Source organism: Castor canadensis, chromosome 7 (genome assembly GCF_047511655.1).
Source record: "Castor canadensis chromosome 7, mCasCan1.hap1v2, whole genome shotgun sequence".
Lineage (NCBI taxonomy): Eukaryota > Metazoa > Chordata > Mammalia > Rodentia > Castoridae > Castor > Castor canadensis.
In genome coordinates this window covers 130657079-130675700 of record NC_133392.1, presented here as the reverse complement: position 1 = coordinate 130675700, position 18622 = coordinate 130657079, and the positions used below count along the sequence as shown (strand labels likewise).

Sequence of the window (18622 nt, the reverse complement as noted above, 5' to 3'; positions counted from 1 at the left end):
TTACCCAATAGGAGTTAGGAATTGAGGTCAGGTGGTGAGATTGACAACAATCTTGGCCAATTAACGACACCTAGGGCGGGTCGATCGCAGGGCTTATCCCGCCTGTCCCGCCATTCTCGCTAGTTCGATCGGTAGCGGGAGCGGAGAGCGGACCCCAGAGAGCCCTGAGCAGCCCCACCGCCGCCGCCGGCCTAGTTACCATCACACCCCGGGAGGAGCCGCAGCTGCCGCAGCCGGCCCCAGTCACCATCACCGCAACCATGAGCAGCGAGGCCGAGACCCAGCAGCCGCCCGCCGCCCCCCCCGCCGCCCCCGCCCTCAGCGCTGCCGACACCAAGCCCGGCACCACGGGCAGCGGCGCAGGGAGCGGCGGCCCGGGCGGCCTCACATCGGCGGCGCCTGCCGGCGGGGACAAGAAGGTCATCGGTGAGGACTGGACGGAGGGACGGGGGTGGGGCCAGGGGGAAGTCTGGCCACGGAACCGTTAGCCGACTCGGGGCGAGCCGGGGCGCGCGGCCGGCGGGACCGACTCTGCGGCGCGCGGCCGCCCCTCCCCCAGGCCCCACTCGCCCTCGCTGGCCCGGCAGGCGCATGCACGCTGTCTCCGCGCCCCTTAAGGACCCCGCGGCGGCCGCGCGCCCCTCCCCCTACGGCCGCGCGGCGCCGACCGCGTGTGCGGCGGGTCCCTCCCGCGCTCCTGTCCGCCGCTGGCCTCGTGCGCTCGTCCCGCACACCGTTGTTCGTCCCCCACCCTGCTCTCTTCCGCGAGTGCCCGGAGGGCGCGGCACGCCGCCTACGCAGTCCAGAGTGGGCCGGGCGGCCTCCCCTTCCTTCACGTGCTCCCCGCCCGGGCCCTGCGCTCACACCCAGCTTGGGCCCGCGCCCCGGGCCTGCCCAGGGGCGCCCGGCAGCTCGGAGCGCACCCACGTGTACCGCGAGGGCGGTGCCGCGGCCCTGCCTGCTGCTGGGCTCGGGAGAGAAAGGACTGTCAGGTGGCCTGGCGCGGCGAGGGGCTGTTGTAAAGGATGGCTGGTAATCGAGGGTTGTTTTGCTTTGTTTTCCAGCAACGAAGGTTTTGGGAACAGTAAAATGGTTCAATGTAAGAAACGGATATGGTTTCATCAACAGGTGAGATGCCGCGGTCCCGCCTCCTGCCTGTGTGCGCCGGGTCCGGGCTCTGCGGGTCGGTGGGCAGAAGCGGGCAGGTAGCCGCGGGTCTCGGGGTGGTTACCGCCCCTCGCGTGCTGGTGAAGGGATTAGTGGGTCTGCAGATTCTTTGTTTTGCCGCTAAATACCAACCTAAAGCGTACCTCCAAGGCTGCATTATGGGCAGTTCAAGCAGCGTTAAGGCTAACGCTGGGAAACTACCAGCCAGCACGTCTTTATCCTTGTCATTCTTTTGTACTTTATTGAAATTGATATTTGGGAGCGACCTGATAATTAGCATACAGGTTACTTTTCACCTTGCTAACCTTTCAGAGTATCCCGGTGTGACATATCTAGTACATGAGGTTTTGTGGTGTTTGCCATAAGGTTCTATTGCCTTTGTTTAACGCTTTAAATATGTTGTCTTTTTAATACTTAAGATACACTTTCCATTAGGACTTATGTGGCCACAGACAGCTGCTTTTATTTGCCGATAGAGTAAATATGTTTGAAAGAAAATGGTCCTTTTCCTTCCTCAATTTTTATTTCTCCTACTTCCTTGTCAGGATTGTGCTGATTAAATCAATTTTTATTGAAACCCTGACTGTAGCTTGCTAGAGTGGCCTTAAGTCCCTGGGAACTTAACCACGTTGGTATTTGAAGACACCTCCCAAGCACATTTAGGTTGGCCGTTGGAATTGTCTGCGGCGATGGTGGAGGTAATGCAGGCACGGCTGCTCTCCCAGGGCTCCCTTGTGAACCGGGCATCCTTTCCAAGATGGCTGCCAAGGCTAGTGCAGTGCATGGGTGTAGAGCACCGCGAGTGCCAGCAGCAATCTTGGCCGTACAGCTGTGATACTTGGCGCCATTTCAGCATTTTCTTTCTTACATCCTTGCTTTAGAAGGCGTTAAACAACTAGATGCTTAAAAGAACACTTAAGAGTAACACAGAAGGCTTGTGAAATGGACACCATCAGATGGACAGCCAGGCTTTTTAGACAGACATAATTGATGAAAAAATGTTCCTCACTCTACCACACAATATTGTGGAAACACTCCAAAGGAGGGGATAGCAAGCATTTAATAGTCCGTTCTCCACTTTTGCACTTTGGGGGAAATATTTTTTTTCCTCCAAACTCTGGGATTTTTCTAACTGTATTGTACTGTTTGCTTTTCTGACAAAATCTGCGTTTAAAAAAAATTTAATGATAGGTGGTTAGTGAAGAAGGAAGGGAATGCTTCAGTGCTTATGACTGATTTACTGACTACCTTTTCTTTTTGGTAGGGGTGGTGCTGGAGTTTGAACTCAGGGCCTCACACTTGCTAGGCAGGTGCTCTACCACTTGAGCCACACCTCCAGTCCTACCGGTTAATTGATTTCTTCAGTTGATACACCTTACCTCAGATTCTCATTACTGGTCTCATTACTATTGGTTAAGAAACCAATAGTTTTTTAATCTAAGGGTGTTGACTGTGAAAATTCCTGAGCGTTTTTTCTGTGCTCTGAATTCATTAGATCTGGGTATATTTTCTAACAATTCCAGGCAGGAGTGAAAATGGTCTGTGCACCATACCTTAGAGGAGATTAATTGGAAGCTCTTTTAATGTGGATAGATTGCATTTTTTTGTATGTGTTTAAAAACTGAATATTTATCTTGACTTTCTGCTTTTTGTTAGATAAGATGGGTTATCACATTTGAAATGAATAATCAAAAGTAAAGTACTGTGGTTACTTTTCTAAGTATCCAGTAGATATCATTCATTAAATAACTCTGTTTTGATTTTTGAACCAAGTCAATTCATCATCCTTCAGGGCAAGCTAAATGAAAATTAGCTTTTGATGATATTTTGTTTGGGCTGTCTTGCTTTATGTTTCTAAGCATGCCATTTTAATAATTCCGAGACTTTAGTAAGATACTGTAAAATCTGATTCCAACTAAAGATAGTAGAGGTTTGTCCTAATTAAGAAAAATAACAGTTGGTTCTATATGTCCATGTAGTAGAACAAATATCTGTGGACTGAGCTAAAGACAACTGATTTGTGGATGGGACAGATACACACTGGATGCAGTATTTGGGATGACTGCTGTGACTTCTTGGAGTTCTCTGGGTTATATATTCTAGCTTCTTAGCTGTTTGCATGAATTTTCTGCCTCTTTTATTTCTTTTTTGTGGTACTGGGTGGGGGGGTTGAATCCCAGGTAACCAAAGTTGCCACCAGGTAACCCAGCATGGTAAGCTAGTTGTCTACCACCTGAGCTAGCCCTCAGCCCTTTTGCTTTTATAATTTATTTTTGTTTTCAGACAGGGTCTACCCTTTGCCCAGCCTAGCCTAGAACTCCCTCCTGACTTTGCCTTCTGAGTAGTTGGGTTGGAGGCATGATCACCACACCTGACTCTGCCCTTAAAGACATAGGTTTTCATTGTAAATGTGTATTCCAGCATAAATTAGTACAAGGAGTGGATTGTTAACAGCTTTGTTGATTTTGGGATTTTTGAACTCGGGTCTCGTGCTTGTTAGGCAAGGTGCTACCACTTGAGTAACACCTCAGCCCTGAGATTACTTCTTTAAAGGGATCTCCCATGTTGGCTTGGTTGTATATATAAATATATACATATATAAGTAAAATGAGAACTGTAGAACTTAAAATAGCAAGGTCTTTTCTTTTGTTAAGGCAGTGTAATCCAGGAATTCTAAGAAAGAGATTCATTAAATCTTTCCTTTGTATGCTGTGTTGGCAAAAAAGTAATTGGCCTCCCTGTGCCTGGAGTTTATTGGCTCCCCTCTCCACATTATTCATTTCATTAGTTGTCAAGAATTGATCCATACTTTTAAAAAGTCATAAAAGATCACTGTGAATCAGTAACTTACTTTTCAGTGGAACATAACATCATTTTTTGAGGGTCTGACAAATAGCTCAGGCTAGTTTCAAACTTGTATCATCTGCTTCAGCCTCCCAAGTTGGGATTATATGGGCTTATGCCATCGCACTTGGCTTGGGTGGGACATGCTCTTCTATAGTGACAGGACCTAGAAGGGTGTGAGGGTTCGGCTCAGTGGTACTTACTGTGCTTGCCTAACATTCATGAGCACTTAAAATGCCTGGAGTAATCATTCTAAAGTTTTAAGGTGAGCAAAGAATTTGGAGCAGAGGGCATCAAATAGAGCTGAAGTCTGAATCTACCTGCCCCCAGATATTTTGTTTGTACAGTAGTGTCTTTAAAAAATTAACTACTAGCCTTTAAAATTAAGGAGGTAACACCAAAAATAACCAGATTATCGTATTCAAGATCTGAAATTCAGCTACTTCTAGGGGCCTGCATTCCCACATAAATAAGACCATCTTTAGATAAAATGAAAGCTTATTCTTTTTTTTTTTTTTTTCCAAAGTTTGTCACATTTAGTTGGCATGCTCCTGACTGCCTTTCCTGCCTGCCTCTGCATATGTATTTTATTACCCATAGTCTAGGAAGGTCTAGCTTTACCACTTTGTAATCAAACTTAATCAAGACTGTTAGTTTTTGTCCCCCTTGAGAGGTACTTACGCCTTTTGAGTATTCCATGTGTGTATAACTAATAAGCGATTTCCTTCACAACGGTGTTAATAAATGTAGCTAGCAAGTACTTACCCAGGTTCTGTTGTAAAGTAGTTCATTTAATCCTAAAAACTTTTACAGTTTAGGTACTGTTACTCTGAAGCACAAAGGTGTTCAGTGACTTAACCCCATATACATAGCTAGTATGTGGCAGAAACAGGATTTAAACTCATTTTGTCTATTCTGGATGGAGTCTGTGTTCACTAACTGCTATTATATTGTGTCTGAAAATAGACCCTAGTCATCTTCAACTTGGTAATTGTCCACAGAGTTAAAAGATTATTTCTTAGGATGGATGGCTGGTTGGCTATTCTTAGCCATTGAAAGACTTAAATGATCTCTAGTGTGTCACTGGAGCTATTGGGTGCTAACTGCTGGTTCCACATGGGTTTGAGGTTGCTAAAAGTTTTAGTTTAGCATGCAAGTTAGCCTTACAAAATAAAGGACTTGCTTTACTACATTGCATCAAGAGGTAATTAAGGAATTAAAGGAGAGAACACATTGAATCTTCTTTCTTCTGGATCTTTTTAGTATAGTTTAGAGGTAAGAATGGGTATAACTTTTGTAAGGGTTGCTTTTCCAAAAAAAAAAAAAAGGCAAGAAGTATCTCAGTGATCCTGCAAATCCTAAAATACTATGTAGTTCTTGTTTTGGGGGGGGGGGTGTTTGTAGATCTGTGGAAAGAGGATTGAACACACTCTTGGGCTTTTAAAGTCATACTGATCTTCATGTCATCTCAGTAGAAGTCATGAATAAGTAATTGGCTAAAAGCTATGATACTAAAGAAGGCTTTTTAAAGACTTCTTAGGAGTGTGCTGCTAAGGAAGAGACATACAGGAGATCAGTTTCCTCAGAACTGGGGCTCTTATGTGTGCAGGAGACTTTAGGACTGATTTGTGTGTTGCTTAGGTATGTTAAACTAGCCAGAAGTTCTCACTGACTTGTGACTTGGAACAGGAAGGAATAGTCTCATGTAGTAGTTCTTCCTGTCTTCTCCCAAAGTAAAATCATTTGTTAAAATCTCCTAGAGTAGGCAATTATTGTATTAACTTTCTGTTTTTCCTAGTATTGGGGCTATAATTCCAGGATTTTCTACCCTCCAGTCTCAACTCTTGGAAACATCTACTGTTCAGCCTAACTCAGAATGATAGACCATGTCTGAGAAATAGTGACTGCTGGGTGTGAGAAATTTCATGTGGCGCAAGTAAGGAGATAATTGGGAATTTGTGATCTTAGGATCATCTGTGGGGCTTAGAAATTTGTGTTTGGATTTAGGTTGTGAAGCATATAGGTGTTAAATCCAAAACTGAACTTTGTTTTTATTACTGCAGAATTACAAGTTAATTTACACAGGAGAACTGAGTATTTGAACAGCTTTGGTGTGCAGTCAACTGCAACATAATTAGGGCATTTCATTGTGATAAGCTCATGGTCGGTCTCATTTAAGCCAATATTGTGGACTGGTGAAACTTATTTTAATAAGTTGGGTTTTTTTTTTTTTTTAACGTATAGACAGCTAGAATAAAGTTGTGTTTCAAGAGTGAGAAGGTAATCAAATATGGCAAACATGCCAGAGTAGTGCTTGAGTTTGGATGGATTGTGCAAATGAAAAGCAAAAAGAATTTATAGAAAGTTCCCAAAGGTGAACAGGTTTAGAAGAGCTATAATTGTCTTTTGCATTGTTAGAAACTTTCTTGGAGGAGGGCTGGGGTGTATCTGTTGTAAGAGTGCTTTCTTGTGACTTTTTTCCTGTTTGGAGTTTTAAGATCCTTTTCTAGATGATTACAGTAGTAGAGTAGTAGCAATAGTGTTTAATCCAAAGAGCTGGCTAGGGATAGCTAGGATATAGTGAATAGTAGGTATCCAATAAGTATTTAAGTATATGAATACCTACCATGTTACTACAGCATATGGGTGTTGGTAATAAAGAGACACGGTCCAGCCTCAGAGAATTGGTTGCAGTCCATTGGGATGGCACTTAAATTAGTGTTTTCTTTCTACAACCTCCACTGAGTAAAGTATGGTAATGACAGAACTATGCTCTCAGGACCTTCCAGAGAAGGCTGTTCTTGGAATACCCCTCCCTGATTGCATCAATGAAAATGAAAGGTTAAAACTTGGCTTTTCTCCTTTGAGGCAAGATCTTGCTATGTAGTCTTGGCTAACCTTGAACTTGGACACCTGGGCCCACCTGAGCACTGAGTGGTGGTATTACGGGCATGCGCCACCATGCCCCACTGCTAATTTTGTGTACTGTTTAGGGAGTATGTAAGGATTCTTGTTGATACTACTTACCGTCCTAAAATTGGAGAACTTGATGCTATAGTCTACCTCTAAAGCTAGAGAGTAAGGATTTCAGAATTGTTCCTTTTTGAAATACAGCATAGACCAGGGTCCTTGGAGTCAAAATCAATCACTGAGCAAACAGCCACACTGTATTTCAGTTCCCTGCTTTGTAAACTGGTGTGGGGGCGTTAATAATGATACTTAACCTCAGGATTGTGAGGAGTGAATGATATACTTAAAGAACTTAATAGTGTGGAATTTGTTGGGGATGGGGAACTGGGGCTTGAACTCAGGGCTTCACACTTGTGAAGCAGGCACTCTTACTTGCTTGAGGCACACCTAGTCCATTTTGCTCTTGTTATTTGGAGTTGGGTTATTATGAACTTTGGGTTTTTGTCTGGGCTAGCCTTGAACTGAGATTCTCCCATTCTCAGCCTCCCAAGTAACTAGAATTACAGGAGTGACCACCAGCACCCGGCCTAATAGTGTAGAGAGAATACTTGATGCTGGTTTTTCTAGCGAATCCTCCAGTGACAGTGGTATTTCGTAATTGTGATTTCTGGCAAAGGGAGCCTATATAGGGTTCCTCTGCTGAGTGAATCTTCTCATGAGGCTGCAGGTTGGTTTTGTGGCTGAAGGAGTTTTCATTTGTGATGAATGTGAAAAGCTTCTCTGCTGTGAATTATCTGATGTACTCGTGGGTCTAATACCTGAGATAGAGGACTTTGTGACACTTTGCATAAACAATGTCCTCATTACTCTGTCTTCTGTGGTGAGTTAAAAAGCTTCAGATACCTTTGGGACATTGCTCACATTTGTATGGTTTCGGGGTTCAGTGAAATCTCTCACATGGAGTTATCCCTTAGTGCTCTGATGAATAGGTAAAGACTCGGAGAAGAACTGGTCTGGCATAGAGAGAAACTCTATATATTCCCATAAGGCCATCTTGATTTGATAAGAAGGGCCCTTCATGGACTCTTCCTGGGACCTGGAGGTGCCCAGCCTTGCTGTTTTGTGGGTTCTTGAAAGAAACACCTCCCTTTTCTAGGCCTAGAATTGTTCTCTTTCTTAATAATGAAAAGGCAAGATAACTGATTTCCTTGACTAGCAGTATATTAGCATTTACTTGAGTGGTTAGCCAGTAATTGTTCCAGGCATCTTCATCTACTGTGTCCAAGAGCGTATCTTGGAGAGTCTGGAAAGGTGTCCCTGTGTTCTCTCCTTTTGGGGTTTCTGATGATGATTTATTTGGGGGGAGGCAGCACTGGGGTTTGAACTCAGGGCCTCACACTTGCTAGCCAGGTGCTCTACCACTTGAGCCACTCCACCAGCCCTCTTTATGATGGTTTTTTTTGTTTTGTTTTGTTTTTTGAGATAGGGCCTCTCAAAACTATTTGCCATCTAACAGTAATCCTCCTGATCTCTGCCTCCTAAATAGCTAGGATTATGGCGTGAGTGAGACACCAACACCTGGCAGCAGCTGTTTTTGTTTTGTTTTGTTTTTTAGATAAATGATGACTTCTCTTAAGGGAATATTCTCTGAAAAGAGGTCTTGTCCCTGCCTGAGGACATGGACTAAGACAGGTGGCTTCATGCAGATGTTGGTCAGGTCTTTCAAAGTCTCCATGTAGTGTACACTAATAACAAACAGCTCCCGGACTAAATGAGAAATAGTTTCATCCTTGCTATGCTGAAACATACTGAAAACATGAGTAGAAAATTTCAGTCTGTGTAGTCTTTGAATATGAGTTACTGCTATGTTGGAATGGAGCTGAGTGCTTGAGAACTCTTTGGACAGCAGATTTCTGATGCAAGATTATTTAGGGCTGGTTCACATTGAAAGGAATTTCTGAGGTTTAAAGCCATTCTTAACCAGAGTTCTCAGAAGGAATCAGCTTTGGATAGTATATATAGCTGTCTTGTCGCTCAGATCTGTTTCAACAACTGGTGGATGCTTAAAGGCTGTAAACTTCTCAGTTGAACTTGAAACAGGGTAATCATGGGCTGGACAGTGAACTTTCTGCCATATGTTATTCGGTCCATCTCACTAACAACCATTTTGCATCAGAAAGATCCTAAATATCTCCCATGCCACCTTAGTCCAGGACTTAACTGGGCTTTTATTATTGATTGGCCAGGCTCTACTTATTTATATTCAGGTGTTTCTTAATATCAGCCACTAGATTTTTCTTAAATTAGCTCATCTTTTCTTTCCCATGGTACTGAAGTTTGAGCTCAGGGCTTCACACTGGAGCTCTAACACTTGAGTCACACCTCCAGCCCCAGTTGACCTCTGTTCTTCCCTCCCACATAGCCAGTTTTGTTATCTTCTGGGTTTACCAATACCTGTGGCGTCTTAAAGCAAATATTTCAGCCACACATTTGTTTGGCACATTTGACTTGACTAATGATTGTAAAGTGGTGTTTAATACAAAAGAGAAAAAGGGATATTTGTGCTCTTGAAAATGGTCTCAGTCTTCATTGCCTAATGCTTGGCATGAATAGTATGGATAATGATGGTGGGGTGTCCATGTTCATACTGTGAGTTTTACTTTTTTGGGGGGGCAGTTTTAGGGTCACAACAAAATTAAGGTGAAAGTGCAAACATCCCACATACCCCTTTATCCTCTCCTCCATTATCAATATCCAAACTAGAGTGGTGCATTTATTACCACCTAAAGTCCAAAGTTTATATTAATGTTCATTCTCTGGTGAGCATTCTTAGACGACTTTGTGGTCATTTTTATGACCTTAAGGAAATTTGGGAATTGGAAATAGTGAAGAGGAAATGATTGAGAGTGAATTGAGAAAGTAACTCCTACTTCTGTTAGTAATTACCTTCTAGAGGTGTAAGGGTGGGGTGTCCTGGAACATCGTTAATGTTTTATAGAGTAAGGAGTGGCAGGGTATACGTTGTCACTTCTGTCCTCTTTTTCATTATGGTTCATTTGGTCTCACTTCAGTTTCTTAGACTTTTGCTTATCCTTTTACAGGTAATGAGATTGCCACTGTTTGCAACTGCTTCGTTTTTAAAGCAGAGATCATAGTGTCTTACTTGTTTGCTTTTTTGTTTTGTTTTTCAAATTTACTGGTAGGTAAGTTTGGCAACCCGAAAGTTTTCTGGGAAAAGTAAAAGGAGAAATGCATGAATGACCTAGAAAATGCATTCCATTTTCTTCTGACTTGTTCACCTTGCTTCTGTCTTGCAGGAATGACACCAAGGAAGATGTATTTGTACACCAGGTGAGTGCTTATGTAGGTATTTGGCCTTCTGGCTCAAGGCTTATGAGAAGAAAAGGGTGGATGTGTCTCAGCTATCATTCCTTGGCAAAGGTTAAGTCCAACCACCCATTTGTTGAGCTCTTAACCTGAGGAGTAATAAATTTAAATGTATACATTGAAACATTGTATTGTCCACTCAGTGAAAAGTGTTTTGAATTGGAATTCCTTAAAAATGTTAATGTGTTCAACTGATTGCACTAAATTTTCATACCTAATTTCAGATGAATAAATAACCTCAATGAATCTAAACTTGAACTAATTATGTAATAAATACACAGAAACGTTGGTAAGAAATTTTCAGGTGCTGTTAGGTCTCTTTTGTGCTAAGGACAAATCATAACTGGACAGAGCTGCCAAACATAATCTGAAGAAGCTAGAAAACTAGCAAAGTATAGGATAGTTCCTGCTTTCCTAAAACACTTTTAGTGGTGGGGTGGGGCTTATTTTTTTACCCCCGGAGAGCTGGCTAACTTTGGAAAAACTTTAAATCTTCACTACTAATGGTTTAAGTGAAAAGCATTGTGGCGAGTTTGTCATTCCTCAGTAAATAAAGATCTAATACAAGTGTTTTGGGAGGAGAAAACATACGATATATCTTACATTCTGAATTTTCTCCTCAAGTATCATTTAAGGAAAGTGTTTTGAAAAATACTTGGACATTGAGCAATTAAGATTATTACTAAAGTAAGTTGCCAAGTGATTGCTTGCACCTCAAAGTTAAGTATATTTAAAGGCTCCATTGGACTTACTCATCCTTAGAGCTATGAAATGGTTAGGAAAAACATTTGTGTATATACTTCTTTGGGATAATTTTTTCACTAAGACAATTGAAATGTCAGCTTGTATTGAAATATATTAAGAGCCACTTTTATAGTAAATTAGAAATCAAAAGGCCTAAAATTACAGTTTCCGTACTCCCTCCCATCTTTATTCAAACAGATAATAGGTTGGATAGCAGCATGCTTCTTAGGAAGAACTGTCATAGGTTGATGCCTTGTAGCTCTCCATGTCTGTACAGCATTCATTGACAATTGCAGGGAAAGCCAGATAAATTTCTAGTATATCCAAACCCTATCAGATAATCCAAGCGTTAAATGTAAGTATGGAAACATCCTAAACATAAATTTAAGATTACTCCTACAAAATGTTATTTAAGTAAATATTTGTTTTACAAATTTGGTGTTCTTGTGTGGGTAACGATAACTCTTACCTGTTCCTTCTGTATATTCAAAAGAATATGCAGACTTAGCAAAAAATCTTCTGCTTGTTGGCAACTGGGAAATATTGGGTGAGGGAGTAATGTTAAAGAATTGGGATTTTAATCATCCATATTTCTGCTATCCCCTATGACTGCAGGTAATTGAGAATTTATTTATGAAAGGTATGAAAACTGACAGTTTAAATGACAGATGAGATCAATTATATGACTCAACTCACCCAGTTGGTATTGACCCACAGGTGTCACCAATATGCTTTCCTCTTTATTTTGGAAGTGGTTTCAACATGTAGTTGTTTCTAGAGACTTTGGCTGCTGCTCAGGTCTTAGTGGTGTATCCAGGAGACTACAGTTCTGGGCAACGGAGCTTAATTGGCCTCAGATTTGTTGGTTGTCCTGCCTCCTCTGGAATGGAAATGCATGAGTGATCCTGTAATGGATACTGCTGTGATGTGGAATGAATACGGGATTTGGCGTCCCAAGACCTGGATTTAGAAAAGTTCCCTCTGTCATTCCCTCTGTCACTTAAATGTGTGTGACCTTGGACAAGTCACCTAACTTCAAAGCCTGTTACAATGTAAGATTGTATTCTTGGGCGGTAATAACCAACCGTGCAGTCAGATAATTTTAAACAGTGGCATAGTTAATACATGTGAAATGCATTTCCATGGAAGTATTACACAGGTTGGAAGGAATTTTGGTTGACATTTGTAATTGAGTTTGATATGGTAACACAGGGACAAAGTTGGTTTGGTCAACTTTGAAGCATGTAAAACTAAACTCGCCTGTCATCTAAACTGGCCATGTGTTGGGGCTAGCTTCTACTATTAAGTGCAGTCTTTGGGGGATAGTCTCATTTTGTTCTGAGCTACATGTCATGCTTTCGCAAAAAGCATTATAAAAATATATATTGTTGTGTCTGTCTTGAGTGTTAAATTACTTTAGTTTTGTAAATAGTGGTAAAATGCTGGGGACCTTGTAAGATTGGAGTCTTTTCGTTGAGGTTGGGGGTAGCATTGGTCTTTGCTTTCCTAAACTTATTGATGGCTCCATCTTATGTAAAGCAAACATTAAGATAAGTGTATATCCAAGCTAAAATATTATTGACTCTGGTACATTTTAAATGAAAAAGCACGTTGTTCTCCCCTGTTAATCTATTTTTGGAATGTGATATTACTAGACTGCCATAAAGAAGAATAACCCCAGGAAGTACCTTCGCAGTGTAGGAGATGGAGAGACTGTGGAGTTTGATGTTGTTGAAGGAGAAAAGGTGAGGATGCTTTTTGTGTAAAGGTTTGACTTCAGTATGGAAATAATTTGGAGATCTCATCCGTTAGGATGTTGGTTCTAATGTGGATGGATGATGTGTTCAGGTGATCACATGAACACAGGTACATCAAGCCTAATGTGCTGGCTGCAGCTAGAGGGCAGTCTCTTCAGAACAGTGAGGAGCTGATATTAGTCATTTCTATGCACCCCTGCCCATGCAGACAACTCCCTGCCCCTCTTGTTTTTGTTCTTTGTTTTTCCCTGGTTTTGTATGAAATTTATTGAAAGTATTCCAATTTCCTTTGTTACTATCAACATGTAATGGCTTTTGTAGGGTGCGGAGGCAGCAAACGTTACAGGCCCTGGTGGAGTTCCAGTTCAAGGCAGTAAATATGCAGCAGACCGTAACCATTACAGACGCTATCCACGTCGTAGGGGTCCTCCACGCAATTACCAGCAGAATTACCAGAATAGTGAGAGTGGGGAAAAGAATGAGGGATCGGAGAGCGCTCCCGAAGGCCAGGCCCAACAACGCCGGCCCTACCGCAGGCGAAGGTTCCCACCTTACTATATGCGGAGACCCTATGGGCGTCGACCACAGTATTCCAACCCTCCTGTGCAAGGAGAAGTGATGGAGGTAAGTTTTACCAAAAAGGTAAAAAGAGCCTAATCCTAGCTACTGAGGAGGCAGAGATGAGGAGGACCATGGGTTGAAGCCATCCTGGGAAATAGTTCATGAGACCCTATCGAAAAAACCCATCACAAAAATAGGGCTGGTGGAGTAGCTCAAGGTGTAGGCCCTGAGTTCAAATCCCAGTATCACACACACAAAAAAAAGGTAAAAGGAACCATAGCATGTCAAAGTTGTTTAACCATTTCTTGTGCATTGGAGCTACTAATCCTGGAAAGAACCTATGATTCCTGAGAACAAATATGACTGATAATTAATATGATTATAATTATCAGCTGATCTATTTTTTTACTCTTGTTACTGACTCAATATGCTTTAATATCTGTTGCTTTCCAGGGTGCTGACAACCAGGGTGCAGGAGAACAAGGTAGACCGGTGAGACAGAATATGTATCGGGGTTATAGACCACGATTCCGCAGGTATGACCTATATTAGCCTGTTTCTGTTAAATTCTTCAAATGTTAGGCCTTAGCAGCACCATGCTTCTACAGTCATTGAATCATTTCTCTGTTAACACTTCACATTTTCTTTCATCAGATGCCTAAGAGGTGAACCTGAAGTCAGTTATCTTTGAGAGTGTATTCTTTGCATCTTCTTTGCTGGCACTGGTTAAAAACAGCTTGTGTAGATGAGGTCTACTTTGTACTTTTTTTTTTTAAATGAGGGTATGGAAATCCAAATATTCTGTCCTTGAAACAGGTAAGAGTAGTTTAAGCCACATTATATTTAAGTGTTGGGAATGTCTGAGCTATACTATAACATATATGAAGAAACAACGAAGACTCTCAGTAAGTTTTGCTCTGAGATGGCATAATATTCCATTAATCACTTCTTAGTTAAAGGAAGGTCTTGTTTTGTCATTGGAAAGCTGCAGAAATGAGCTCATTGCAAAACGAATACATTTTGGGGAAAAAAGAAACCCAGTTTCAGTCTAATATTAATTTTGTAGGCTATTGTAGCAGTCACTCTTATCAGTCCACTGTGCCAACAACAAAATGTTTAGCTTGCCTTTTAGTTATGCTAATTTTTCAATATACAGAAGCATTGACAATGCCTCGTAATTATTACAGTAACACATTTTGCTTTAAAGGAGTGTACAGCTTTTCAACTTAGCCATAGATTGCTGCTCAGGTCACTTACGTGTCAGTTTAGATAGTAACTGAAACATGCTGTCCCTTGTGCATGTTGTGAGCTCATGCAAATTGAGAGGAATCTTAACATAGGGAAAGTAGTGACAGTTGCTGGAAAGGAGACAAATGGGTAGTTGTAAGAGGAACTTACGGGGACAAACAGGATTGTAAAAGAGTAGCAGTTGCAAATTTAAAGTTAGTTCACCCAGCATGGTTATACTTTTTCCAGCCATTTGAGCTTGGGTTGAGCAGACTTGGATTTCTCTGGCATTGAAGGATTATCCAAATGAAACTGATAGAAATTGGTCCTGTGAAATTTGTGATGGACTTTACATGGATAAAGAGGTTAAAAAAAACCCTGAATGGAGGCGAGATTATAGGTTCTTAGTGAAAACCAGGAGAGAACAAAAAAAGATAGGAGGGGGGTTAATTGGTCATTTGCTTACAGAAGCCCCAGTTAGTAACAAGAATAAGACAGAAGTCTAGAAAGGTTATTACAAACTGTATCTGCAACTTCAGTCGGAAAAGGATATTACGTGGAAGGGTCTAACATGAGGTTGAAAGCCTATAATCAGAAAAGAGTTGACCAAGACACCACAGTGTGGTCGACCACCAGTTATGGGCTGCAGGGGAAGACTTCGAGCAGTTTTGCCCAAAAGTTGGTTGTTGACCAACCATGAGGGAGTTATAAAACATGGTGGGGAAGTGGTGTCAGGAGAAGGGAACAGTTGGCAATGAGTACGTGAGCATTTTGGACGATGGAAAGTGCAGAGGTTAGTGTCTATTAAGAGCCATGATCTTGGTCCTGGAGCTTTCATTTTTTTTAAAATAAGAAAATGCAACTCAGTGGTTTCTATGTCATATGTCTAGATTTACTTTGTATTTTCCATAAAGTGTGAAAATACAACAAATACGTGGCTTTCTGTTTCTGGCTTTCCTTAACCTGTGATGTTTCCAAGGTTTTTCATGTTGTAGCAGCATATATGTTGATTGGTACCAAATCACCTTCCATTGTGTGTGTCTATATTGTTGATGGTCTTTGTTTCTGCTGTTTGGCTGTTGTGAATATTAACAGTATTTCATATCATGTATACAAGTTTTATGGATAATCTTTAGGGTACAAGTGATTGCAGTGGTGTACGATTGTATGAAAGGAAGGAACATCTTTGATTTTGCTTTCATACCTTCTATGTTTCGCAAGTGTTTTATTGAGGTTAAGAGTACCTGCTTTCAAGTATAGTCCCAATAAACCTTATTTAGGAATCTTCAGATGGTAATTAAAGTGATGATCTGTTAGGCAAAAGTTTGCATATCCATAACTTTTTGGGTGTAGTGGGGAAACTCAGAGCCTTGTATTTGGGAAGCAAGTGCTCTACCCCTTGAACCATGCCCCTAGCCTTAAAGCCATTTTTAAGTCACACATACAAATATATTACACCTGAGCAAATTCAGATAATTAGCGTTTATACTATATATTGGGAACCTTTGGACTCCTTGTTTTGAAATAAATCATAAGTTGTAGGGCCAGTTTTAAATACTTTTAACTTATATTTCAATTCCTTAAGGAAAACCATTATACTCATGGTTTTCCATGAACCACGTTTGCTCTTAAGTGTTCAAACTTCCTGCAGACCATGTTGAGAATGGCCAGATAAACGGAGTAAACCAAGCATTAACACTGTTGGGTGGATTGGAGAAGGCTTTATCATTTTTGAGTTGTATAATGTTCATTTCAGGGGCCCTCCTCGCCAAAGACAGCCTAGAGAGGATGGCAACGAAGAGGATAAGGAAAACCAAGGAGATGATACCCAAGGTCAGCAGCCACCTCAACGTCGGTACCGCCGCAACTTCAATTACCGACGCAGACGCCCAGAAAACCCTAAACCACAAGATGGCAAAGAGACAAAAGCAGCCGATCCACCAGCTGAGAATTCGTCCGCTCCCGAGGCTGAGCAGGGCGGGGCTGAGTAAATGCCGGCTTACCATCTCTACCATCATCCGGGTAAGTAAGCCACCCACCCTTTGGCCACAATGGAACAATCATGGGTAGTATTCCATCTCATTCAAGCAAGGAAAAAATCCAGCCCATCAAGTTGGTACCTCATTTTAGGAATATTGAGAATCAGCCATATTTGTCCCCTGGCTAACTCTTAATGCCGTCACTTGAAAACATCCTCACTATATATTTTGTCAACTCTTCTGAATGAACTTTACTCTTGAAGTGTATTAATTTTGTTTATGCTTCATTTTTAAGAAATAGCTGCTAGAATTAATAACCTAGATATTAAAAGACTGTCTCTTTGGCTCTGAAATTACCTTTTTTTTTGGCCAGTTATTTTCAGGTTTTCCCCCTCTATTTTCTGGATAGCAAAAGATCATTCAGTACCCACATGTAAGCATTCTTTATCACCTAGTAATGTAAGTCACTTTAGATTAAACCAAAAATGGGATTGGTTAATGTCTTCATTACACATAGCTGATGCCATCCTAGAGCATTTCAACACTAAATGAGCACTGCAATGAATTATACATGGTAATCTTTAATTTCCTTTTTTCTCTGCAGTTTAGTCATCCAACAAGAAGAAATGAATATGAAATTCCAGCAATAAGAAATGAACAAAAGATTGGAGCTGAAGACCTTAAGTGCTTGCTTTTTGCCCGTTGACCAGATAACTAGAACTATCTGCATTATCTATGCAGCATGGGGTTTTTATTATTTTTACCTAAAGACGTCTCTTTTTGGTAATGACAAACGTGTTTTTTAAAAAAAAAAAAAGCCTGGTTTTTCTCAATACACCTTTAAAGGTTTTTAAATTGTTTCATATCTGGTCAAGTTGAGATTTTTAAGAACTTCATTTTTAATTTGTAATAAAAGTTTACAACTTGATTTTTTCAAAAAAGTCAACAAACTGCAAGCACCTGTTAATAAAGGTCTTAAATAATTGTCTTAGTGTCTGTCTCTGTCTTGATTAGTAGGTCCTTCACTGTTCATAGGGACTTAGTTAAACAAGTCTGCAAACAGGTAACACTGGTAATTCCTTTGGAAATTTTCCTTAACATCTGTATAATTTTTTTTTTTTCAAGGGTTCATGGTTTTTGATGTGTGTTGGTACCACCGCAAGCAAGGTTAACTTTTGGGTATGTTGCTTTGGAGATGGTGAGATTGTCCTTTTGTGGTTTTCAGTAACTTGTAGCATAAGACTATTCAGGTTATTATTTTTTTTTAAGATTATGCGTACCTTTTAATATTTTTGCTTATTTATATTCTGTAACTTTTCATTTATTCATGTGTGCATACGTTGTTTGGGTCATTTCTCACCCTCCCCCCTTCCCCACCCAGTTTTTAAATTTTTGATTAGCAGTTCTTTGCTTACTCTGAAATAATGAGGCACTTGGTTGAAAGTGAGTGCTGGCAAGAAACCCTTTGTTGATCAGCTTGGACCACTTTCAGGGCTCAGGGGATACATGGTGGGGTATGGAATGGGGGGGGGAATAGATCGGATTGCATTTAGAGGGGTGGGAAGTAAAATGAATTGCCTACTCTTAGCAACTCTTGATAGTCTTCTAGATTTGGAACCAGTCCTTTGTAATACAACCTAATAACTTGATGAGCTAGGTGCCAGTGACTCTTATCTTTGTGGTTCTGAAGCCAGCTGGGACAGTTTGTGAGATCCTATTGAAAAAACCCATCACAAAAAGGGCACAGGGTGTAGGCCAATACTGCAGAAAAGAAAATAATTGAAAGACAAAAAAATCTTCACTTTGTGCAAATATTCTTCAGAATTGTGTTAACACATAACCTGAAAATACAGTGTTGGGTAGTGTGAAGTGAAAAAAAGTGAATGTTACTGGTGTTCTTAGTTGCATATATGGTTGTGTACCAATATAGAAACTGGCTGGAGTAGAGTGAGCAAAGGGGGGGACCATATCACATTGGGGTGATCTGTTTTCCTTTAGAATAGAGAGGGGAAAAGGATGCCTTTTTTTCATTTCTATTAAGTATTG

General features: G+C 41.1%; 1 protein-coding gene across 1 annotated transcript; it reads left to right on the top strand.

Moving 5' to 3' along the window:
- Positions 1-105: 105 nt before the first annotated feature.
- Positions 106-17564, top strand: Ybx1 (Y-box binding protein 1). The gene is made up of 8 exons (XM_020171026.2): positions 106-426; positions 1065-1128; positions 10239-10272; positions 12708-12797; positions 13131-13433; positions 13824-13906; positions 16354-16619; positions 17181-17564. Exons 1-7 carry the CDS (start codon positions 261-263, stop codon positions 16586-16588), a joined length of 975 nt encoding a protein of 324 aa, XP_020026615.1. The 5' UTR covers positions 106-260; the 3' UTR covers positions 16589-16619; positions 17181-17564.
- Positions 17565-18622: the final 1058 nt, after the last annotated feature.

Coding starts and splice junctions, on each gene's coding strand:
- Ybx1 (XM_020171026.2), top strand. CDS start 261: ATGAGCAGCGAGGCCGAGACCCAGCAGCCGCCCGCCGCCCCCCCCGCC. Junction 427..1,064: donor CGGGGACAAGAAGGTCATCG/GTGAGGACTGGA, acceptor TTTGTTTTCCAG/CAACGAAGGTTTTGGGAACA. Junction 12,798..13,130: donor ATGTTGTTGAAGGAGAAAAG/GTGAGGATGCTT, acceptor TGGCTTTTGTAG/GGTGCGGAGGCAGCAAACGT.